This window comes from Myodes glareolus, chromosome 1 (genome assembly GCF_982192425.1).
Source record: "Myodes glareolus chromosome 1, mMyoGla1.1, whole genome shotgun sequence".
Lineage (NCBI taxonomy): Eukaryota > Metazoa > Chordata > Mammalia > Rodentia > Cricetidae > Myodes > Myodes glareolus.
This window is the reverse complement of record NC_142026.1, coordinates 38,805,410-38,830,739: the sequence shown is the minus strand read 5'-3', so window position 1 is coordinate 38,830,739 and position 25,330 is coordinate 38,805,410. Positions and strand designations below refer to the sequence as shown.

The 25,330-nt window shown below is 38.2% G+C and overlaps 1 protein-coding gene across 1 annotated transcript in view; it reads left to right on the top strand.

Moving 5' to 3' along the window:
* Nucleotides 1-3,083: 3,083 nt before the first annotated feature.
* Slco4c1 (solute carrier organic anion transporter family member 4C1) overlaps nucleotides 3,084-25,330 on the top strand; it is a 49,594-nt gene continuing 27,347 nt past the window's right edge. The window contains exons 1-2 of the mRNA XM_048441988.3: nucleotides 3,084-3,426; nucleotides 6,958-7,221. Coding sequence (XP_048297945.3) covers nucleotides 3,084-3,426; nucleotides 6,958-7,221 — 607 coding nt within the window. The remainder of the gene's footprint in view (nucleotides 3,427-6,957; nucleotides 7,222-25,330) is intronic.

Here is a 25,330-nt window from a genome sequence, read left to right as displayed (position 1 = left end):
GAAAACAAGGAAACATTTTAAAAATTCTAATTGTAATTTTTTAAATATAAACGTATTTCTGTACAATTACAGTATTAAAATAATGTAGATAAACACAAATCTTTTTTTCCAATTCTTTGATTTCAGTTATACACTGTATGGGAAATTTAAATGGAAGAGATAAATGAAGGATACTGTGAGTATTTACGTTGTTTATTTGGTTTTGTTTAGTTAGTGTAAGATTCCTTGGGGCTGGAAGACTACCACAGGACTCCTTAACCCAGAAATTCTGAAGGCCAAGGCAGAGTGATCCTAAACTCAAAGCAGACCGGGAAAATGTGGGGAGATGTTTTATGATATAAAAATTTTAAGATGCTAGACTAGAGTTAACAAAGTCTTGAGGTAAGTTCTTGATGCTAGGCACATAGACATGGGGACACACACACAGAATTCTGCTGTAATAATTTGGTGGAGAGGGAGGACAGGTGACCCAGATGTTAAGACCACTTGCTGCTCTTGCAGAGAACCTGGGTTTGGTTCTCAGTATTCACATATTAGCTCATAACTGTCCTTAGCTATAGTTCCAGTAACTCTCACACCATCTGTGGGGAATTAGGAGTACATGTAGTACACATATATACATACATACATACATACAGGCAGGCAGAACACTCATACATTGCCTTAGTCATTGTGCTTTTGCACAATGAGGACATGTCATGATCAAGACAACTTATAAAAGAAAGCATTTTTATCTTTGTAGCTCCATTTCAGTCTCCTTCCTTCTACCATTGCAACACAAGACTATAATGTAACAGGAAGATGATGTTAGTAATACTTTTAGAAACATCAATGTGTTTTCAAGATGAAGAAACAATGCTCTTGCTTGTCTTTGAACAAACATCCCCTACTAGCACTGTGAGAATGAAGATTCCTTAGTTTAACTCTAAATGTGCACTACTGCTCTGATTCGAGTATGATACTTCGAATTTTTTCATTGGAGCTTACAACATAGTCATTGCTGTAAGCAACCAAATCTCATCAAATCCATCTTTTCTGGGTAGGTAAATTACTTGCCATTCCATAGAAAATATGCATGATCTCTATGTATACTGATATCTGTTAAGTCTGGAGTGTAGCCCCAGCTGCTGGCATCCTTCCCAGACCTCTGGCCTGGGAGTTGCATTAGTCTGGACTCCATATCCCAGCATGCCAGGTCCTGACCATCCCCCAGGGTCAGGGCCACTCCCACAGGGTATTTAAGTGGGCTTCCAGAGGAGAAACATGTGGTTCCAGGTTTGCATGTGCTACCCACTTTCCTGTCTTACCGCCATGATGCTTGGCCACCTGAGAGCATAATATGATGGGCATTTTAATTTGGTTTGATCTGATCTAATTGGATTTCTTTGTACTGGCAGTGCCACCCCCCTTAGGATTTTTTTCTAACATAATCCACTTTAAATTCAACTCATTTGACATGGGGGGGGGTTTACATAGCATCCAGATTTCCCCAGAATCTGAGCATTCTCAGCTTCTTCTTTTCTAAACCTCATATCAGAGAAGCACGAGGAATTTGCTTGTCTTTGAGACTGACTGTTTCTACGTAGCTCTAGCTGTCCCAGAACTGACTATGTAGACCATGCTAACTTTGAACTCACAAGATACCTGCCTGTCTTTGTATCCCAAGTCCTAGGATTAAGGCTGTGTGCCAACACACTGGGCTAGGTGTTAGTTTTGATCTCTGAGAATGTCTGTGGAATAATCCACCTGTCACAAGTAGGTTAAGGTAACAAAAAGACAAATAATGTAAAGTTCAAAGTAGGAGAACTGAGTTCAGGTTCTCTACAAGTATTAGGCCTGTTGTCAGCATGCGGCTTTGGAAGGGCTTTTGACTCTCCTTGGGACACAGAGTCTTCAGTGTGTGACACACAACAGTAATTACACTCATTTAAAGACCAATAACAGGGAACACGGTAGTACTTATCTCTGCCTCTTTTTTGAATGTTCAAAGCAATATATCTAGCTTACATCTCAATCCCTCAGCCCACTAAGTACAGCAGGTCCAATCAAAACCTAGATTTCACAAGAGGGTATTTATTTTAGTAATGTGTAGGGCTCTGTGTACATATTAACAGGGATTGTTTTCTACTGGAATGTGAATCCCACAATGTTTGGGGTATTTGGCAGACTTGGAGGGTGTACCCCTACAGACTGCAACAGTCTTTAGCACACAGGAAATAAATACTTTCTGATAATCGATGGAATACCAAATACGTAGATTGGAACTCTTGTCAATCATGCAACAGCATTAATGTCTTCCAATGCTTTCTTTTGTTACACATAAAATTTATTTGCATGATGATCATTTTCCATTCATTTTAGGCGTGCAATACACGGCCCAGAAAACACAGTGTATGAATTTTTAGAGTTCTATTATTCCTTCACTTTGATGATCCTGGCCTTGTGAATGGTGGTGGGAACAGGGAAGGATTTGTTTCTAGGAAGGCTGGTAGATAAAGGCTCCATTGCAGTGTTCACGGAATTTAAAGTATTATACCTGAGGGCGATCTGAATCTTGGAGCACAGGATTCTTGCTTCAGTAAGCAGCCAAGGAGAAAGCAGTGGTAGGTTTCCTGAAAGATCTCCTGACGCAACTGTGTTTGCAGCTTTCATGCACACACCCAGGGGGAACGCTGGCCCACAGACTCCCACAGTCTCTATTTGTTACCAGTCCCTGGGCTCGGGGGGGTGGGGGAGAGCATTGCACCGAGATCTGCTGTAGTGCCACCCTCGCATCTACGATACTGCCGCCCTCTCCCCTCACCTGGCAGAAGCCGAGTCGCATGGCCACTCAGACCATGAGATTGCCGCTGGCGGCGACAGGTATGGAGGAGAGCAGCGCCGGCACCTTGAGGTGCGGAGGACCCAGAGTTCCAGGGGTGTCCTGGTAGCTGCGATGGCCACGCTGTGCCAGAGAGGGAGGGCCCCGGAGGCGGAGACCGGTCCGGCACTAGGGCGCTGTCACCTGCCCAGAGGCGGAGCCAGGAAAGAAACCAGCCTTTTGCTGATCTCAGACACTGGAGTCCACAGAACCCTTCTTGACCATGCAGGTCGCCAAAGGAATCGAAAACCCGGCTTTCGTACCTTCCAGCCCAGACGTCCCTCGCCGTGCGTCTGCTTCGCCCTCCCAGGTGGAGGTCTCTGCCGTGACCTCCAGGAACCAGAATGGGGATTCTCGACCTCGGGAATCTGAGGAGCACCAGAAGCCATCTGAGCCATCTCTGCCTTCTTCAACTCCTCCAGCTTCTGATGAGTCGCCGGGGACACAGCTCTGCGAGCTAGAGGAGGGACCTTGCGGGTGGAGGGACTTCCACCCCGGGTGTCTTCAGCTCTGTAACACGCCCCAAGGCTTTCTGCTTCACTACTGCCTGTTGGCCCTCACGCAAGGTAAAGTCCAGCGCCAGCTTCTGGGGGCTTTGACTGACCTGGTGATTGGGTGGAGGCGGGCTGGAGGAGAAGCAGGTGCAGGGGAACCCCACAGTCTGACCCGGTAGTTAAGGCGGCACTAGGTAAGCCCCAACCCCCATCCCTTGGGCTTGGACCTTGAAGAAGCTCTGGTCTGCGGGTGTCCACCACTGTCTGTGGTCCTCTTGTAGCTTCCTCTTTAGATAGCGTCATTGAAAACCTGGCTTGTAAATTTTTGCTATTTTGTGTCTTGTCTCAGTTTAGCACAGTGGATTGCTCTAGGGAAGATTATGAGAACCTTTGGGGAAACGATAAGCCTGGTCTACATTTTAAAACCACACTGATGTAGAAAGGGGATTTGCCCATTTGTTTGCTTGTTTACAGCGGAAGGATTAAAAGCTTTGCAAATAAATAGGCGTGAACTGATTTTCCGAAAGGAGAAGCAGCGCAGAACGAAGTACTTACTTTATCTAGCATAGATTAAATGTAGATCTTATTTTCTGTGTATTTGAGCATGTTGGGTACAAGTGCAAGCTAGTGAGTAAATGAGATGAAGCTTCCAGCCCTGAAGGGTGAACCTTTATTAGTTGTTGGGTTACACGAGTCATCGAGTGTCTGTTTGTTCCAGGATCTCTTTTCAGTTCTCCTGGGACTAACAGATTAAGCCTAGATTTATCCCCCCAGGAGTTTGCAGTCTAAAAGGAGTTTCGCTGAGTGAGAGGCTGGGCTGACAAGGAGAGTTGGGCTTTTTGGAAAGAAAGGAAACAGGAAGACAGAAGTGGAAAAGAAGTTGGTTTGCCTCCGAGGCAAGGGATAGGATAAATGGGAAGTTATTCTAAGAGGCAAACCGAGGTGGGATGGGCAGAAGGCTGGACAGTTTGAAGAATAGGCTCAAATTGAATTCAGTACGTAGACCTTTGGCGTGATTTGAGCCACAATCCCAAACTATTTTGTAATAGTCAAGGACAGGTTGAAAGGAACGCTACCCAAGAGGTAGTGAAGGGTGACTGGAAATTGTTCTTTGATAAATTAATAAAATTTAAATTGGCATCTCTGTTTTCTGTTCTTTGCTTCTATCTCAAGGAACTGGGTGCCTCTTTCTTTGCACCTTCTGGGTGCTAAGCAAATATTTGTTGATTATAAGTAGATTTCAGCTCTTTTCCTGAAGATGGGTGCTGCAGTCCTTTTCCTTTCTACCTTTCCTATTCCTCCAGTTTTCTTTCCAGTTCTGTCTTGGTTGTAGTTATCGGAAGCTCGTGATCACGGAGCAGCAGAGTGGAATGAAAAAGTCAAATATATCCTGTGTTTCACCTTAAATTTTCCTCGGCAATGTTCAGGTTAATCGAAGACCCTGTATATTCAACACAAATTATTGTTCTAAGTTATTATCAAAGAGATTTGGTACTCACAGGGAAAACAAGTGTCTGGTTTAATGTAAAGCATCATTTACTCTAGTTTAAGAAAAATAATCTGAGAAGAAAATAACCCAGTTTATTAATTTATGCTAAAATTTAGGTTTCAATGGCTCAAAGTGTATTGCTGTGTATCTCACTACCCCTGGGAAGTCCATATCCCATTATATATTAATAGACATTTGATTAGGCAGGAAAATAACTTGAGGAATGAGTTTAACAGACATTTCTCAAAGGCAATGGGTATCTCTCTCAGCATTTAATCTCCCAGGGAGTCTCCTCTCCTGACACACTACAAAGGCGAGACATAGTCTGCATTCTTTCCTGATTAAAACTGATTCAGAGGCAGTGTTCTGGGAATGTGTGAAGCAGAGAGGCGGAGATTCATTGAGATAATGTTATCTTCTAGATATGTGAAACACGAAGCTTTACTGCAAAAGCAATGATTTCGAGTGATTATTTTTTATTTTGTTTTCTCAAGGCAGGGTTTCTGTGCTTAGCCCTCACTGGCCAGAAACTCTCTTTGTAGATCAGGTTTTTCTGGAACTCGGAAACCCTCCTGCCTCTGCTTCCTAAGTGCTGGGATGAAAGATGCATGTCATCACACCTAGCACAACTAATTTTTCATCAGAGTTGTAGGTATATTGGAAAACTGATGTTTGGATGGGAAAATTTTCATGTTATCAGGTAACTGCTTCCTTATAAAAGTCGTTTCTTGGTGCTTTACACATGATTTACAATTTCCAAATTACTAATTAGTTTACAGTCTTAAAAAGAAGCAAAAGACACAAACAAACAAATACAATTTGGGGACATTGAAAGCTGTTATACCAATTTTGTTAAAATATATTTTCGGTTGCAGTTTTTATAAAACAGCAGGACAGACTGTGGTTATTAATGACATGTTTTTTATTCAACCTAATTAATAATGAAAATAATTCCTAGTAGCTCATAGACACACTTACCTAAAAGTTTCATCACTTTAATTTTTAGTTGATTGTCACATTTCTATTTCTGTGCATTTAACTTATAAGAGGACATCTAAAAATCTGTCAACATTGGACACAGCTTTCTTTACCTCCCAGTCTTTTATCATCTTTATTACTCTTTTAACAGGCAGGTATACTCTATGTCATCTTTTCTTCTGTATTTTACTTTGAATATGATTTTATTTAGAATGTCTGCGGGGGGGGAATGATGCTTACTTTTTGTTTACTTTTAATACTGAACATTTTCATTTAAACCTCTGAAATGGATTTGTACACACTTGTAATCCCAGCCCTTGAGCAGCCAAGGCTGATTCTACTTTAGCCAAGGAACTTTAAAGTACCATATCTCAAAGTGGGTAGTGGAAGCTTTATTTAATGTGTGTGAAAGTGGTGGGAAAAAATAGACTTGAGAGCTCAGCTTCCTCTTCTGGAATCCAGCTCAGGGTGAGCTGTCGCTTCAGAACAGTGTCTGAGACTAAGGAGGTAATTGAGCCATGCAGTCCTGTCCGTCCCTTCTGGCCACTTGTACCGGCTACCCTCTTTCCAGAGAGTTTCGTGGAGTGTCCTGAACTTAAGAACTCTCTAGCAAACTGGTTTTATGGGACTCTACCAATTTAACTTCCATTTGTCAGTTAAAGAAAAGTGAATTCAGACAAATCATGGTAATTTGACATGCAGGCAGTAAGCACCAGCTTCTTAGAACACCTGAAAACTTCAAGAGTTTTTTGTTTGTTTGTTTGTTTGTTTTTTGTTTTCTCTCTCTGTGGTTTTGTAGCCTGTCCTGGAACTTGCTCTTGTAGACCAGGCTGGCCTCGAACTCACAGAGATCCACCTGCCTCTGTCTCCGGAGCACTGGGATTAAAGGCGTGTGCCACCCCCCACCTCCACCCCCTGGCTAAAAAACTTTAAGTTTTATAATATGAAAAATGAGATGATTTTGGAGGTAATATGTTTGGACTGCCTGACTTTGAGACTTGAAAGTTTTTTTTTTTTTTTTTCCAATTGGCTCATTTAAAAATACTGAAAGAACAATGGAACTAACCCTAGTGCTTTCCATTGCCGATTATATATTTGTTTGCTGAAGCTAAAACAAAGTATTTGTTCCTTTTCAGGTATTGTAGTAAATGGCCTAGTAAATATTAGCATCTCCACCATCGAGAAGCGCTACGAAATGAAGAGCTCACTGACTGGCTTGATATCATCCAGCTATGATATCGCCTTCTGCGTATTGTCTTTATTTGTATCGTTCTTTGGGGAGAGAGGACACAAACCTCGCTGGCTCGCGTTTGCCTCCTTTATGATAGGACTGGGAGCACTGGTATTTTCCCTGCCACATTTTTTCAGTGGAAAATATGAACTGGGATCCGTTTTTGAAGGTAAGTCTCCATTGTGTTTTTGTTCGCGTGGATCCCCACAGTTACACGGAAACGGGTTCACTGACACGTGTTCAGTAAAGTGAGGTCTAAAGTCTCCTCCGCGGCTTTGTGTGAATTGCACAGCGTAAGCAAGAGCAGAGATAACCTCTGTTATTTGTCCCTTCCATGGCTCTCCAGGCTTGGGAGTCTCTGAGTCTCACTCCCCACATTGTGCACAGTCCCTTGCCTGTAGAAACAAACTTGCAGGTGTTGAGCTCCCAGGATTCTGAAGCTTGCAGATTTTCTTTCCTACCTTTGTGACTTGTGGGGATGGCAGCTCTGTGTGCTGAATGCGCGCATTCCTTATTTAAGACAGGACAGGTGAATCAGCCCAGCAGGACATTTTCTTGGAACGGAAGCCTAGGTTTTCCTTTGGCTCTAGTTTGATTATACAGCTACAGAGTGACCTGTAGACCCTGTTACCCCAGCAAACAAATCCATTATTCAAAGGCTTGGAAAGAAATTCATGTAAACCTTTTTTTCCCCAATCATTTTCAATGGTAAAACAGTTACACTAGAGCCAGAGGCATGTGCTTGAGACTTAAGGATGTTCACCTTTACGGTTTTAGGTTCTTTCTGGGACTGGCAATAACAAACATTGAGTTAGGAATTAGGTAAGTGTGAGAAAGGGCTGGAGAAAGAAAAAAAAAATTGAAATGTTGCACTATAGACATTTCTTATTTGTTTTAATTTTTAAAAAGCTATTTTTTTATTTTATGTACATTGGTGTTTTGCCTGCCTGTGTGTCTGTTGGATCTCCCTGGAACTAGAGTTATAAATAGTTCTGAGCTGCCATATTGGTTCTGAGAATTGAATCTGGGTCCTCAGGAAGAGTAGTCATTGATCTTAAACACTGGACCATCTCTTTAGTCCCTAGACATTCTTTTTAAAAGTTAAGATTTTAGTATTTTTGTGTTAAAATTAAAAATAATATTAAAGCAGGCTGGATTGGTGCCTCAGTGTTTAAGAACACTTGCTTCTCTTGCAGAGGACCTGGTTTTGGTTCCTAGCATCCACATGGAGTCTGATAATCATCTGTGACACCAATTTTAGTAGATTTAATGACCACTTCTAGCCTCATATATTTATTTTTATTATATATCATAAATGTATATGATATATACATTTTATTATATATCATAAATGTATATGATATATAATAAAAACTAGGGGCTGGAGAGATGGCTCAGCGGTTAAGAGCACTGCCTGCTTTTCCAAAGGTCCTGAGTTCAATTCCCAGCAACCACATGGTGGCTCACAACCATCTGAAATAAGATCTGATGCCCTCTTCTGGCCTGCAGGTAGACACACAGACAGAATATTGTATACATAATAAATAAATAAATAAATATTTTTAAAAAATAAAAAAAAATAAAAACAAGCATATTTCAAAATATTGGAATGTTGCTATTTCCCAAGACTGATTTCCCAATTGCAAGATAAGAAGGATAAGATGGCATTCTCAATAAAAAGCTTTGTATTATGCACTTGGTTTTAGGAGTACACTTGTTATAAAAGAACACTTCATTTAGACATAAAAATGAGAAATGCAAGCATCTGGATGAAGATGTTTAATCTATGAAAATTTAAAATAGACACGATAGGAGAAGATACTGTTAGTGGGAGTACTTACTGTGAATTCCAGTCTATTATCTGACATTGGGCAACATTGCAAAAGGCCGACTGCATAATTTCTCTGGGGGCAAGACACACATTGCAGCATACATTGTGCTATTACACCTGAAAGAGCAGAGGACATTCAAGCTAATCTGCCTCAGAAGAACACAGACTCCTGATTCTGTTTTAGAATACATATATTTGTGTTTGCAGTGTTTGGGCCTTTACTGTTGCAGGTAACCAGCTGCAGCTGCATTTCTTGTTCTTTTGCAGGGAGGTTAGGTTTTTTACACACACACACACACACGCACACACACACATATACACACAGATATGTACGTACATAGGTGTATATAAATCTTTATAATAGAATTACAACATTTCTCTCTTCCTTTCTTCCATCCAAAATCTCCCATATGCCCTTCTGACTCTCTTCTAAATTCAAAGTCTCTGTTTCATTAATTGTTACATATACATATGTATATGAATACACACACACACACACACACACACACACTCATTCCTAATGAAACTGTCTCAGTCTGTATAATGTTACTTGTATTTTTTCGGAGCAGACCATTTGAACTTTCCTTGGGTTTCCTTTAGTTCTTTCTGTAAGAATTTTCTTGTTCCTATTTATTTGTTGGTTAGTTGAGTTTTTTGTTTTTTTTTTTTTTTGAGGTAGGGTTTCTCTGTGTATCCATTGATGTTCTAGAACTTGCTCTGTAGATCAGGCTGGCCTCAAGCTTAGAGATTCACCTGACTCTGCTTCCCGAGGGCCACCATGAGTGTGGGCCACCATGCCCAGATAACTTTCTTATTCTTAAAGGAACTTTGTTGACAAGACTCTGATGTTATTAAAGAAAACATAAGTACCTCTTGTACAAAACCATGACCTCTGTCTCAGTGACCTTCACAGTGTATCTCTTGGGGTGCACTGGAGCACAGCCAATCTGAACTCTTGATATCTCAAAGGGGAGTATGTACAAATAAAGGTGTTTGTGAGTCTGGAAAGAATCGACTAAGGGCTGAAGCTGAGATGATTATTGAAGCAAGAACAGAAACTGCCAGTAATTATTGTGTATTATGTAAGCTCCTTATTACTCTTGTGGATATTTTTCAGTATGTCAGTAGATCAGACTTAGTAGACCACTGAAAGAGAAAAAAATATCTTGCTTTTATGTTACTAAGCCATGTCAGTAATAATGTAAACTATTGTTTACATGAAGTACACATCGTAATAGAATAACACAGTGAAGAAGTTGGGACTGGTGACACATGCCTATAATTCCAGAACTTGGAAAAACAGTTGTAAAACATTTTGTTTCATCTGTTATTTGGGAAAGGATGCATAATTAGTAAGTGATAAGACAGTTGAAGGTTAAAAGTTTCTTAAGTGGGCTACAGTAACGAGAGCTGGATAATGAAGGAACTATCTTAGAAATGGTTCTCAGGCTAGAGAAAAACTTGAGCGTTTCAGGAATGACCAATTGTGGCCAACACAGTCACCACAAGGGCAAAATGTGCAGAGAGGTGGACAGGCAGAGTGAAGGCCAGCCAGGCTTACCCCTTTATGTTTGGCTTGACCACCTGGGACTGTGTCCTAGCATGTGTAGAACTAGTTAGAACAGAGTTGGGAGTAGAAACCAAGAAATGCTGATTATATCCCATGTTCAGTATATGTACTTAAACATGCTAGCCTAAATGCACAAACCATTTTTAATGTGCAAGAAAGACTTCTTTAATTTTTGGTAGTGCCACTTTGACTTTTGGGGAAGGTTGTTTTTGTTACTCTTCACACTATCAATATATATAAGCATGCTTAAGTGGCACTTAGCTAGTGTTTTGAATTTTGTGCCCAGTACAGGATGCAGAGAGAAAGACTTTAGCTTAACCAAAAACACAGGAGTGAAATTGCATTACATGTCTGAAAGAAGCCATGCGCTTGAACACAGAATGAATGCTGAACTCATTCTGTCATTGTCTAGAATTTTACTGCCCATGTTGCAATCACATTACTTCATATTACTTCATATTACTTCATAGTGATTTCATTAATGGTTAAAAAAAAATCTTCTAAAACTAATCCTGCCGTTAACGATCTGTTTATTTTTCAAAGATTTTTGTTTATTATTTATACTTTATTAGATACTGGATAATGTAAATATTCTTTTCCTGAATTTAATATGTTCTTCCTTCAAGGCAGAGTATTGTATAGCTCAGACTGGCCTTGGACTGTGTATACCTAAGGATGACTTTGAAATTCGCTTGCTCTCACTTGAAGCACGGGATTACAGGCATGTGCTGCCACATGGTGCTCTGGTGTGGAGAATTAGGGCCTCTTGTATGATTAACTAGCACTCTACCACCTGAACTGTGTCTCCAACCCTTCTTCCTTAATTCAAGGAGCCAAGCATCCTTGAATTTTTGAAAACAAATTGAAAAAGCACAACCTCTTTGTTCAAATAAGTTAATTCACTTTCACAGATGTGGAAATCTGGAAAAAAATCTGAATTGTTTGTCTAACTCATAGAAATATAGAAAAAGAAAAGAGTTTGAAGTGGCCAAAGGAAATCAAATATGTTGAAAGTTAGAAGCCTGAACACACAGTGTGTTCATAAGTGATGGAAGGCCTTAGGCGAGAGCTGGCACGGAACCGTGGGGACTGCTTTTCTAGCTCTCCAGCACCCCGAGTTCAGTTCCCAGATGAGCATAAACTGGGCATGGTGCCACACTTCTATAATATGAGCTCTGGGAGGCAGAGGCCAGGGAATCAGGTTCATCTTCAGGCCTCACAGCAATTCACAGAGCAACCTCTACTATATGAGACCCTGTGTCTTTACAAACGTAAATCCTAAAAACCCTTAATCTTGTTGGGCGGGGGTGGCATGAGCCTTAACAGGCAAAAATCCCGAAATACAACAGCAAACGCTTAATAAAAAATAACAAGAGGAGTGCGAGACCTCATGTTAGTCACCGAAATCACCCCTGCCCTGCAGTTTCATCTGAAGTGAACATTGAGGAAACAGTTGGGGTTCTGTGAACTTTGGATGAGGTAATCCCTCTGAGGAGATTAAAGTAATGCAATATAGGAGGTGAGCGGGTGAAAACAAAATAGGAAATATGAGTAGCGTGTAAAATTTCTACAGGTGTGAGAGCGACACAAAGGAGTGTGAGAGTCAGCCGAGGTTGAAAGGGGGGGAGCAGGACCAGCCCGGCTTCCTAGTGTTTTATTTGAAAACAAAGTTGACCCAGAAGAAAGATAATTTTTTCCCACCTGGAGATTTTATAGGGACAGAAAGGTTGGAGGTGATTAACTGTGAATGGAGATGGTAGAGTATATTGCAGGGGAGCTTGAACTGTTGTTATTGGATACGAGAGAGAGAGAGAGAGAGAGAGAGAGAGAGAGAGAGAGAGAGAGAGAGAGAGAGAGAGCGAGCGCTTTTAAGAGGAATGCTCCTAGGGGTTAAGTTTTGAATTTATTGACCTGAAAATGAAAAAGTGTCATAAAAGATTCCCAAATAACTAATATATGGCACTGCTTCAAACTTACCTTCTCACTTCTGGTTTTGGCATTCACTCTTTATGTTGGATTTTGCCACAAGATCAAACTGAGGATGACCTTGAATTTAGTCTTGCCACCTTTCTCATTACAGGTGTGGACCACCACACACAGCTAGCCTCTCGTTTTTGTTGTAGTCCTGCCTGTCCTAGAACTGTTTTGTAGAATAGACTAGCCCGAGACGCAAATAAGTCCATCTACCTCTGTCTCGAGGGCTGGGATTAAAGATGTGCACAACCATGCATGACCTTTTGTTCAATTTTGTTTTATTTGTTTTGAGAGAGGGTTTCTCTGTGTAACCCTGGCTGTTCTGGAACTTATTCCAGACTTGCCTCAAACTGACAGAGAACTGCCTTCCTCTGCCTCCCAGATGCTGGGATTAAAGGTTTTCACCACCAATGCTGAACCATGCCCTGACCTTTTGATGCATCTTAAGTAAACGGCCATCTTAGCTAATGAGTAAGAAAGCCATTTAAAGTGTAACAAATCTTTACCACACAACATTTTGGGTCTACTCAAGTCATCTCTATTCCTTTGGGATGTGTATTATTTTAATGTTGCTGAGGAAAGTAGTTTCTGCGTCTCTTCAAGAGACTCTGGGAAGTCATCTTTAAATGTAATGACAAGTAATTATTAAAGACAATAAAGCTCTTTATCAATCGTCATTCCTATTCCTATTTTCTGTCTGCTTACTCCCAAAGAAGGTAACCTTTTATGAGAAATAAATATTATTTGCAGAGCGTGGGTTTCGAAGTGTTTAGAATCTGTAGGTTAGAGATGATTGGTTGCCCTGAGCAGCTCACTTGAAACAATTGCTCCAAAAAAGTTGTGTATAATGAGAGTTAATTTCTAGTTTCTATCTTCCCCTTTGTTTTACACTTTGGCAAAGTTTTCTTGTTTGCTCACTAAAAAATTGGAATGTTTGTTCATGTATATTAAAGAAGATGTGTCAAAGAATCCTTAGATATTTTAACTGTCAGTTCTTTACAAGTGCTATGATTTTGTTTAGTCATGAGGATTCTTCCTTTGATGATACTTTTTAAAATGGGACTCACTCTTGGAATTTTTATATTTCAAATGCACTGTCCAGCAACAATTAAGAGGTTCAGGGGTGAGACTGCGTCACAATATAATGAAACAAATGCTTACAGGTTAAATGTAATATACACAGTAAAAGGTGAGAACTAATTTTCAGCTCTAGTAAATGCTTCAGATAAAATTAAAACTTGGGGTATCTAGTAATAATTACTCTGGGTAATTGTTTTTATTTAATGCTTCCTTTGTTATTACCTGGTGATTACCCAGCATGGAAGGACATGTCTTCTTACAAGTATCTATAGGAATCATCTATTCACTGTGTATTTGATACCTCAGTGGTCATTTGTTCTGCAAATATTCTATATCACATGCTATTGATGCCATAAATATGCATTTAGACCTATGACAGAACCAAACCAATTTTCTCTATACATGCTTGCTAAAATAGTAACCTGGAAGAGAAGATAGAAAGAAGGAAAAGCAACAAAAAAGGGACAGTCATGAAAATGTTGTTGCTTGGTCAAGAAGTTCAAACTAATGTTCGGATTCTCATATCATATTTTCCAAAGCTTGTTCTCTCTTTCCCTCCCTCCCTCCTTCCCTCCCCCCTTCCTCTCTCTCTCTCTCTCTCTCTCTCTTTCTCTCTCTCTCTGTGTGTGTGTGTGTGTGTTGAATTAAAAGTTTCTTTTGTCATTTGAGCAAAGCTTCTTGTCAGTAAGTGACTTTATTAGTAATGTTTTAGATCTGAAACTTTATAGTTTCAGGAAAAAGAAGACTAAAAAGAGAAGCAAATTCAGAATACTATGAAAATGCTTTGAAACTATTCTTGTCTTTTGTCAAAAATACTTGATAGAATACTGATTTCACTGAAGTGGGCAGCAATGTGGGATTTTTTTTTTTTAACGTGATGTCAGATGTAATCCTCAAGTGAGGTGCAGCAGAGTAGTGTGGAAAGCTTGGGAAGTAAAGATTAAGTAATGGGTCTTTTTTTGTAGCTTCCTCAGAAAGATTGGTAAAAATGCGGTTTGTGGCAAGAAGAAACAAAATGAGGAAATTCTATTTTCGTACTCTTGTTCTTTAAAAGTGCACACATTAGTCAGTATCCGCCTTAATGTGTTCTTTTCTTTTATTTTTAATACTATTGCTCATTAGATGAAACTGCATGGATCAGAGTCAAGCAGAAGTTCTGTTTGTGCACTGTGTGACAGCTATGTGACCCCACTCTGATTCCTTCAACTAGAAGTTTTGGTGATAATAAGCTCAAAGCTCAGAGTGAGCTTAATAGGAGGCTCAGTGTTCCTTAAACAGGAGCCAAGAATTTTGAGTTTGAGGCGTGATAATTAAAGTAGCTGTCCAGTTTAAGTTTGTTAGTGGCAATGGCAGTTATGATACAATATAAGTAAAAACTTTTCCACAGGTTGTATCTGCATTTCATAGAAGCAACTGGGTCTTGATGCCTTGCCAAAATGTGACCAAACATTTTGAAACTACCACATTAGCAAATATTAGATCGGTCTCCAAGGTTTCATGTTAAAACATAAGAGAAGAACTACCAAATGTAGCTCAGATAGTTTAATGCACCCATAACATAATCCATTATTGCACATTTAGTAGACAATCTTCATTCTCTGATTTCATACACACTAATGGGATTTTCTAAAACTTTCAGGAAAAAGATAAACTAATAAAAATTGAATAAAAAGGAAGCATATCTTAAGATAACGTTTCCTAGGTTACCCACTATTAATTTATCATTGTATGTTCTTTTAAAATGTACATGTATTGGAAAATAATCATAGTAGAGTGTATAGTCCTCACTGCTATCCTGACACTCACACACACTCTTCACTAACAGTCATGCATCATTATACCCCATTCATATGCATATCTACACATTAGTACTTAAAATCTAGTTTAATAAAAGAAGCAATTGAACCTATGAATATAAACATCTTTTACTTTTAATATATGTTGGGTATCTTTGCTGTTAATAGAGATGGTCCTATAGACCATTTAGTTTTGATATTACTTAATTTTATAGGTAATTTATTCAATCTACCCTCATTTATTATTTTTTTATTACATTTTATGGTTCTAGTTAAAAAAGGTTCTAGTTAATGCTTATTTATGGCTAAATAAAACTCTACGATGGGCTGATGAGATGATTCAGCAGGTGCTTGACCCCCAGAATAATGACCTGTGCTCTACCCCTAATAGCCACATGGTCAATAGAAAGAATCAACTCCACAAGTTGTTCTTTGATTTCTCCTCATACACCATGGCCTGTATCCCCCACATATGTGCAAATGTAAATAAGTGTAACAAAAATTAGAACATACGTCTCCACTGTGTTTATATGCCACATTTTCTTTACCTGTTTATCTCTTGACAAACACTTGGGCTGATTCTATAACTTGGTTCTTAAAAGCAATACTGCAATATCCATGGATGGGCGCATATCCCTGTGGAGTGTTGTTTCAGAATACTTGGAGCATGTATCCAGCAGTGGCATAGCTGGGTCGTACTACTTTTAGTTTTGTGAGGAGATACACACGGACTTTAGTACCGCATTCCTCCTAGCAGTATATGAGTTCCTCTTCTCTTCATCCTTACCAACATTTGTTATTTTTTATCTTGATAGGGTTAGACATTGTGTTCAGGGAAAGAAGGATTCTCAGTGTGGCTTAAGTTTCCATTTCCTTGGTGAATAGGGTTGTTGAACAGGTTTTAAAGTTTGCTCTGTCTTGGGAACAACAGCTGTTTTGCTAGTTCATTATTGATTCATTTATTGTGTTGTTTGGAGTTTTGAATTTATTTTCTGAGTACATTATATAGTCTAGAAAATCATCATCTGTCAGAAGTGAAGCTGGCATGCATTTTCTGTCGTTCTACAGGCTCTTTCCCGACTCTGTTAATTTCTGCTGTACATAAGGTTTTCAGTTTTCTGCATTCCCACGTGTCAATTCTTAGAGTTTTCTCCAGAAAACCTATGTCTATATCTACCTATTCCTTAAAGTGTTTCCCCCTGGAAATTTCTAAGTTGCAGACTTCTTTCCTCTATTTTGAATACATCACTTGTGCATGCTAAGAGATAAGGGTCTAGTTTTATTTCTTTACACATAGTTACCCAATTTCCCCAGCACATTTTGTTGAAAAATCCTGTCCATTGTATGGTTTTGGGCAGTATTTTGTTAAAAATCAGGTGATTGTGGCAGTATATGTATTTATTTCTGGGTCCTTTGTTCCATTCATATGTTCATTTTGTGCCAGAATATTGTTGTTTTCATTTTCCTGATTCTGTCTCATAACTTGAAATCAATAACTCTGATACCTCTGACTTTGTTATTTTGCTCAGTTTAAATTTGACTGACCAGAGCCTTTTGTGTTTCTATATGAAATTTGGGATTGATTCTTTTCTGTTTTGGTGAAAATGGTTATAGACATTTTGAGGAGAATTTGATTGGATCTGTAGATTGGTTTTGGCAATATAGTCATTTTCACAGTACTAGTTCTGCTGATCTGTGAACCTGGGAGGATTTTCTGTTTTTGATTGTATTCTTCTGTTTCTTTATTTGGTGTTTAAAGTTTTCATTGTTGAGGTCTTGTAACCCCTTGCTTAAGGTTATACTGGTTATTATACAAACATTTTAGCCTTTTGTGAATGGGGGAGAGGGTATTTCAATTGAGAAAATGCCTCTGTTAGACTTGTAGGCAAGTCCATGGAGCCATTTTCTTGATTAATGACTGGTGTGGGAAGGTCCTTCCCACTGTATGGACTTAGCAAGTGGTCCAGGGGGACATAAGAGAGCAGGCAGAATAATCCATGGAAAGCATCGTAGTAATCGGAACTCCTTCATGGCCTCTATTCAGTTCCTGTCTCTAGGGTCTTGCCTTGAGTTCCTTCCTAGATTTCTTTTTATGGTGAATGGTGAACTGCAGAGTGAAATAGCCCTGTTTTCTCCCTCAGGTTGTTTTCGGTTGCAGCTTCTTTATCACTGCAATGGAGAGCAAACAAAGGCAATCTTATAAATAGTTTGCCACCAGTCTCTTATAACTGGAGCATGAAGAAGTTGTACGTGTTTATTTTATCTCTTGCAGAAATATTTCTTTTGTCTTTTGAAGGACTTACTTAGGTAGCATTCTACTTTAAGTTTTAGTGTCCATGTTGGTTTCTAATAAACAGAAGCATAATAATTTTTTTTTATTGTATCTATACCTTGTGAATTTATTGACCTGATTTTTTACTTACTGAAATTATTTTTGGGACTCTTTGGTGTTTCCTATGCAGACAATTGTGCCTTCTGTAAATACTGACAGCTCTGTGTCTTTTAAAAATAATCCTTTTTCATTAACTTTCTTTTGTGACTTGACAAACTGGTTAGGACGTGCTTATTAATTTGAATAAGAGTAGTGAAAGGCATAGCTAGGATAGTGGTTCACATCTGTGTTGTCATCACCCAAGACAGGGAGGCAGGAGGATTGCCTCAAGTTTGATGTAGTTAGTATTAAGCTACCTAAGACTATGTAGCAAGATACTATCTAAAATAAATAGTAAAAATTAATTTTCTTATTTTATTTTTAAATATTGAGCCAACCTTTCATCCCAGGGAAAGTTTTATTTGATAATTATATATATAATTTGTACAAAATATTTCTGAGATTTCTTTCTTTTTTTTCTTTCTTTCTTTCTCTTTTTTTTTCTTTTTGGTTTTTCAAGATAAGTTTTCTCTGTGTAGCCCTGACTGTCTTGGAGCTTGTTTTATAGATCATGGTGGCCTTGAACTCACAGAAATTGGCCTACCTCTGCCTCCTGAGAATGTTGGAATTAAAGGTATGCACCAGCCACCACGGCCCAGCTTGTTTTAATATTTTATCAAGAACTTTTTTGCACCTTTTATTTTTTTGTCTTTTGTTGGGATGGGGGATTCACCATGCAGCTCTCAAATAAATTTCTAGAATTGATTTGAATTTCTTAGTGTGTGTGTTAGAATTCACTAAGTGAAAATATGTTATGTTTGTAACTTGAATTCTAATTGGTATTAATGATAAAAACCCAGAGTCAGATATAGGGGTTAATGTTGAAGATCAGAGACGCTCAAGAAAGTTTTATTTATGAAAATACAAACAAAATATCACTACATATGATTCAGATTTTCCATGGAAAATTTTTCAATTTTTATATATCTAATCTTCTCAAATGTTAATTTCCTTAGCAGTTGTAAGGATATTCAAATGCCCCTTTTATCGTGTTCCTTTTGTGAGACCAATGAATTTCACCTATAATTTCATATTTATGCATAATATTAAGCTGTTGTTTAATTTCCTGTTCTTTTGTTGTCTTTAGGGTCTGTTATGAAATTCTTTGATTTTTTTTGTATTAAAAAATCTCTTTGTCTTTCTCTCTGTCTGTCTGTCTGTCTGTCTGTCTCTCTCTCTCTCTCTCTCTCTGTGTGTGTGTGTGTGTGTGTGTGTGTGTGTGTGTGTGTATGTTTGTGTGTGAAGGTCTTGCTTTAGCCTTGGCTAGCCTACTACTTCCTGTTTATATCTGGTGACCTTAAACTTGTAGAGATCATCTTGCCTTCCCATCTCTCAACTTCTGCTTATTTAAATTTCTTTCTGATTTAGCTTCTGGCTTTTGCAAGACTCTCTGATGGGCCTGAAGAAGCTGTAAGTGGTGCTCTAATATTATCAGATGAAGAAGTTCAGGATTCCTATTTGCCTTTACTGACACTTACAATGGATGAAAAGAGGCTCCTCACTGAGTGGATGCTCTGGAGCTATTCTAAAACACTACTGATAGCATGCTTTCTGAGAGGTAGGAGTTAAGTATACTGATACAGTCTACTGACTTCATTTTTGATTACTTACTATACAGAATGTCCTGACTTTGCTATGTAGGGTTTCATCCTAAGCTTCTTGGAAGAAGCAAAGGATGTGTACAGCATTGTTGGATAAAAATGGACACCTTAACTCCTTTTGTTGAACCAATCGACCTGAGGATAGGACTCCTGACCTTGCTGGAGGCCAACCCCCTAGTTCCCTCTGTTCTGTCGGTTTTAGCTCCAAAACATACATACATATGTTTATATGTGTATACACACACACACACACACACACACACACACATACACACACACACATATATATATATATATATATAGCGAAAAGTATATAACGAATATAAGAAGCAAAAATAATACTCAAGGAACCACTATCATGTAGTTTCTTGAATAATTAATATCATTAACCAGTTGGTCTTCTGCCTCAGAATCTCATTATAATTGCTATTATTATGATTATTATTATTATTTGTAGCAAGACTTTCTCTGTCCCACCAGTCAGTTCCCAAATAATGACATAGAAATTTCTTATTAATTATGAATGCTAGACCTGAGCTTAGACTTGTCTCAACTAGCTCTTATACCTTAAATTAACTCATTTGTATTAATCAACATGGTGTTACCTCTTTTCCATCTTGTAGCTTCTGATCCCTCTCTATGTCTCTCTGGTGACTCTGCCTTTCTTCTTACTAGCATTTTCTCTCTGCCTGGAAGTCCCACCTATACCACCTTTTCTAGCTCTTGACCATTCACCTTTTTATTACACCAATCACAGCAATACATCTTTACACAGTGTATAAATACTCCACAACATTTCCCCTTTTCTGCCTAAATAAAAAGGAAAGGTTTAACTCTGATACAGCAGAATTATATACAATAACAACAGCAACTGTCAAATAAGAATTACATTTACAATGTCTAGTTCATTCGTATTTGGCAAGTTAAAAAAAATACTCCATTACATATCTTGTCTTGGTGAGGTCAAAGTTTAGTACCTGATTTACTTTCTATGGAAACTATGGAAAACTATAACTATTTAATCTTCAAACTTCAACTCCATGAGAGAATAAAAAGAATTTGATTATTAAATAAGTACAGAACAAGCAACTTCTAAAACTGAAAAATGAAAGAGGTATCTGCCTGCCTGGTTAGTCACCCCAGGGCTGCTCTGCAATGTTGGGGCATCCATCTTTAGGCTACCTTCCTGGAAGATCTGACAGACCTTTCTGTGAATCATGAGTTTGGAAGGACTGTCTTACCTTTTCTTAGCAAATTTCAGCTGCCACTTTCTTCTATGTCCTACTTTTCCAGTTAGGACAGCATATTGTCAGCAGTTGAGGCAAAGGCAATTTCTTTCTCAGTGGCTAACATTGCCCCAATGAAAGCAAACTCCATATGGAGGTTCTATGATGCCTATCATCTTTGAAGTAAATTGTTGCTGCCAGGAGGAGATGTGTCTCACTGTAATGAAAAGCCTTAGGTTATTAAAACATCTTAAATGCCATATTTTGTAGGTCTCTGAATTATTTAAAGACTACCTATCTATCTAAAATCTATGTTTAACCTTGAAAACATACCTAACATGACTACAAGTTTGATTACTATAAATAATTACTAACCTGAATTTCTTAATTATACATTATATTTTTAAATGAGCTGCATAGCTACAAAACTTTAAATAATAATAGAAACATATATAAAATGTAGCAAAAATAACCTTAAATTGGTATCAATATACAAAAAAATTTTAAACAAGAATAGAAACATATATAGAATATGTTCTAACAAAAATAACCTTAAAATCATTTCAATATATAAAAATTCATACAAATGTAAAATATTTGAGATTAATAGCTACTTTTTATTTTTAAGCAGATCCAATAATTTACCCTTTTATCCTATTATTTCTCTATCCCCTTTCATTTTCAGAAAGAGCTCTTTGAAACTAATCTCCCTTGCTTAGTGGTTTTTTTTTTTTTTGATCATTACCAGTAACAATTTGCAAGTAATCCCTACTAAATGATGACAAACATTCACCGAACAACCAGAAGCTCACCCCACCTTTTGGGAATGTGGATATCATGTTCCTTAGACTGCTTTCTGTTGTATGGGGGTGATTATATCTTTAGGAGACCCTGAGAAAAATTTGGATAATGATCAAATGCTGGGAAAGAGAGCTGTATCATCTGTTGTCAAGTCTCTGTGTAGTGGGAAAGTAGAGCACTTATTTGAAGTCCTAGTGAGAATAGTCTGTGAGGCGATTGGACGAGCTCAACTAGCAGCTTTGAAGTTGTTCTGGATGCAGAATTTTGAGGAGACTGCATCAGAGGCATTCTGAGAGGTTGCATCACCTAGAATATTTATCTTCATTGGTGGCTGGTCCTTTTGTTCTCAAAACACACAAACTTTTAAAGGTAAGATGTATATTTACATTAACATAAGTATGGAATGTGTGGTATGTACAAGTCGACTAAAGATTATTTTCTGTTTTCTGTATGAGCAAGTAAAAGGCATCTGTCAACTTTGTAAGTTCATTTGGACTGTCTAACCAAACTTCTTTCTATGCCATATGAAAGAATGGCATGTATTAATAAGTCATGAGGATTCTGAAGCCAATAAGATTTATCATGTCTCATTCAGTCTCAGAACTGTTCCCATGCAGAGGGATCAGCATACACGTCACTTGTCCTGTAGTCTTTCCTGACTTCTTCCATGTCTGTAGCCATGATCCTCAGGAAGTCGCCCCTGGTCAAATTTGATTTCTATTAACTCTGAAGGTATCCATAGCTTTTTGCTTTTTGTGGAAACAAAGGCATAAATAACCAAGGCACACATTTCCCGACTTACATTCTGATGTCAAGACATCTCTAAAGTATATAGGCTGGTTTTATTCAGCAATTCCTTGTATAATCCAGTTTCTCTCAGCAGATGCCATTTGCTCATCAATATTCAAAAAAATTCAAAGTCAACAAAGCACCATACAAAATCCAGATGTTCTGTGCATTTTCCAATTTTATGTGACCAATTCTTTTGTTTTTCTATTCCTTTACTCTCTCTTTAAAGGCTTATTATTTTAAACTATTTTCTGTATTATTGTCAATATCCATTTTATTACTCTGTTTAAAGATTTTCTCAGTCTGGACCACTTTATTGTGTACCTACAGTCTTCTAAGACCATGTGAATCAAGCCTTAAACTCATCATGGTGCTCTGTGCATGGCACTGACTGGCTCAAGTCCACAGGCAGCAGCCAGGAGCCTTGGCTCTCTACACCACAGCCTGCCTGAAAGACTGTGGGACTAGCAAGCAGCATCTGGCTCCATGTTCCTGTATTTGAAACTTTTAAAAAAGTTTTCTGAGGTCCTATGTGGAAATATGTGCCCCCATATTAGATGCTATATAGAACAAATCTTTCTTTGTCTCACTACCCAGCTCCCAAGTAATAACATAGAGACATGTTATTAATTATGAAAGCTTGACCTTAGCTTTGGCTTATGTCAAATAGATCTTATAACTTAAATTAACCCATTTACATTCTGCCACATGGCATTACCTCTCTTTCAACTTGTAGCTCCTGTTTCCTCTCCATGTCTCTCACTGGTAACCCCGCCTTTCTTCTTCCCAGCATTCTCTCTCTGCCCTGAAGTCCCACCTACACTTACTGCCTTAGCTATTGGCCATTTGGCTCTTTATTAAGCCATTCATAGCAATATATCTTCACAGTGTACAATTATCCCTCAACAATTATTATTTTGTTTTTTTGAGACAGGGTTTCTCTGTGTAGCTTTGGCTGTCCTAATTGCTTTGATTATATACAATGACTTTTATTATATTTGAGGGGAAATAGGTGAAAGAAGTTCTGTACTATCTTCAGAGGAGAAATTTTCTATTCCTGTTTTATTATTGTATCCCAGGTATTCTGCAGCATATTGGCAAAATGTAACTCTTCGAATGTATTTATGATGTTACTGACTGGCAGACCTGTAACTTACACTCTGGATAGCTTGGCTTATATATTAGCAACAATGCCAAGATCGCGATGGTTTCTCTAATCAGGCCTATTTCAAATTTCCTCTGTGTGTTTCTCATCAGTGAGCAGCAGTTAAAGTCTATCCATTTTATCTGAAGGTTGAGGTTGGTGAGAAACTTTATTCATATTTTCTACAAATTGTAGAAAAAAGAAACGACCAGTCAGTCTTGACTCTCAATCCAATTGTCCTGAAAGAATTTAGCTCACCTCCACATTTTACTATGGAAAGCAACCAACATGCTACATGCTAACTATGCTCGTCCTAATGACAACAGGGAAATGAAATTTAGTTATTTTTCCCAGGGAAACAGCAAATAATTTTTGAATAATAAACCATAGAACCAACCACATAATGAAATATTAAGTTTGAGTAATGTGATACTGTAGATCATTTTTCAAAATAAACACACAACAAGATTGGACTTAGATTGGTAATTGCTGAGGTTGATTTTTAATCCACAGAGATTTATCTTACTCCTGACCATTGTATTTGTTTTAATCTTTCTATAATAAAGAGCAAAACATAGTTGTTCTCATAATAGATGCACTGCAGAAGATGAGAAAGACCCAGTCCTTGATGAACCATGTTGGAGCGTAAGAGCTCAGAAAATGCTTTCTATCACTGCATGGTAGTAAATATTTTCCGCTTTAGGTCTATTCAGTCTGTTACAGTTTCTTAACACTCTTGTCTCAAGAAAGTGAACTTAGCAATGCGTTTAAAAAGCGGAACATTGTGTTTCAATCAACTCCTGCTTATAAAAGCAGTCCAGGGATTGGAATAGGGCTGTAATTTGCATTCTCTGGCCTCTGTGACTGCTGATATTTGGACTTTGGCAGCACTAAATTCCTTCTGGAGAAAAGCTCTGTAGTGTTCCATCTGCTAAAGGCTAACCTGGGATTTGCTAGAAGGTGAGTTCACTAGACGCAAGAACAGGCTGGTTTTGTTTATTGCTGTATTTGCCATGAATTGAAATAGTTTATAATTGCATTTTTATCTCTCTGATCACATTCTGTCATTTTTACTTTTTTGCATTCCTGTCAATTTTTAAAACATTGTTATACTGTTTAGTTCATAAAAATTTATGAATTGTTATGTTTTAGTTTTGTATCATTTCCATTATTTCTGTATTAGTCTTTCAGCCGTACAGGAGTCATAATGGCTTATCTTTCTCTGGACTTAAACTATATATGGCTCTATTAATGCTTAATAAATAGAATGAACACAGAGGCCCATGCTATAAAGTCTCATTGAAAAATATATTCTTGGAGTAAATCTTGATTTTTCAAAAGTAAATTCACAAAAGATCTACTGAATTCTCATTGTGCTAAATGCCCGTTGTCAGCCCACTCTGATCTGAGATATAAAATAATGTCACCCTTCAGAAGCAAAGTTCCCAAAAAGGTGACAAAAGTGGAGCATATATCTAAGTAGAAAAGTTGTAATGCTAACAAAGAAAACAAAAATGAATATGAGTATTTTGCATAATGGAGATTCTTAACTTTTATAACATTGGGAGTCTAAGCTGGTTCGTGGGCCTAGACTCCTTATCTATGGGGAAGGCAGATCTTTTGGAAGGATGAGGCTTATAAGATGTGTGTCGACTCCCAAATCCATCCCAGAAAGTTCTGAAACCTTTTCTTTTTGAACCTACTAAGGAGAAAAAGACGTTGTACACCCAGACTATATATCCTCTGGGGAATAAATACCTTTCAAAGATCTCAAAGATTCAGGAATGATTCCTACAACACTATCTCTCTTTGCCACATATTTGTCCAGTGCAAACTCAGGACAAAGTGCTGAGAATAACTGTCAATCATTGCAAACCTAGGGAGGCAGTGGTACTTGTTGCAGCTCCAGCCCCAGATTTGGTGTTTTTTCTGGAACTTTTTTGTGCCTTCTTAGGCATCTGGTACAGTTAGTGATACTGCATGCTTCGTTTTATTTATTTATTTTTTTAAATTTTGCTATTTGCAAAGACAGGGT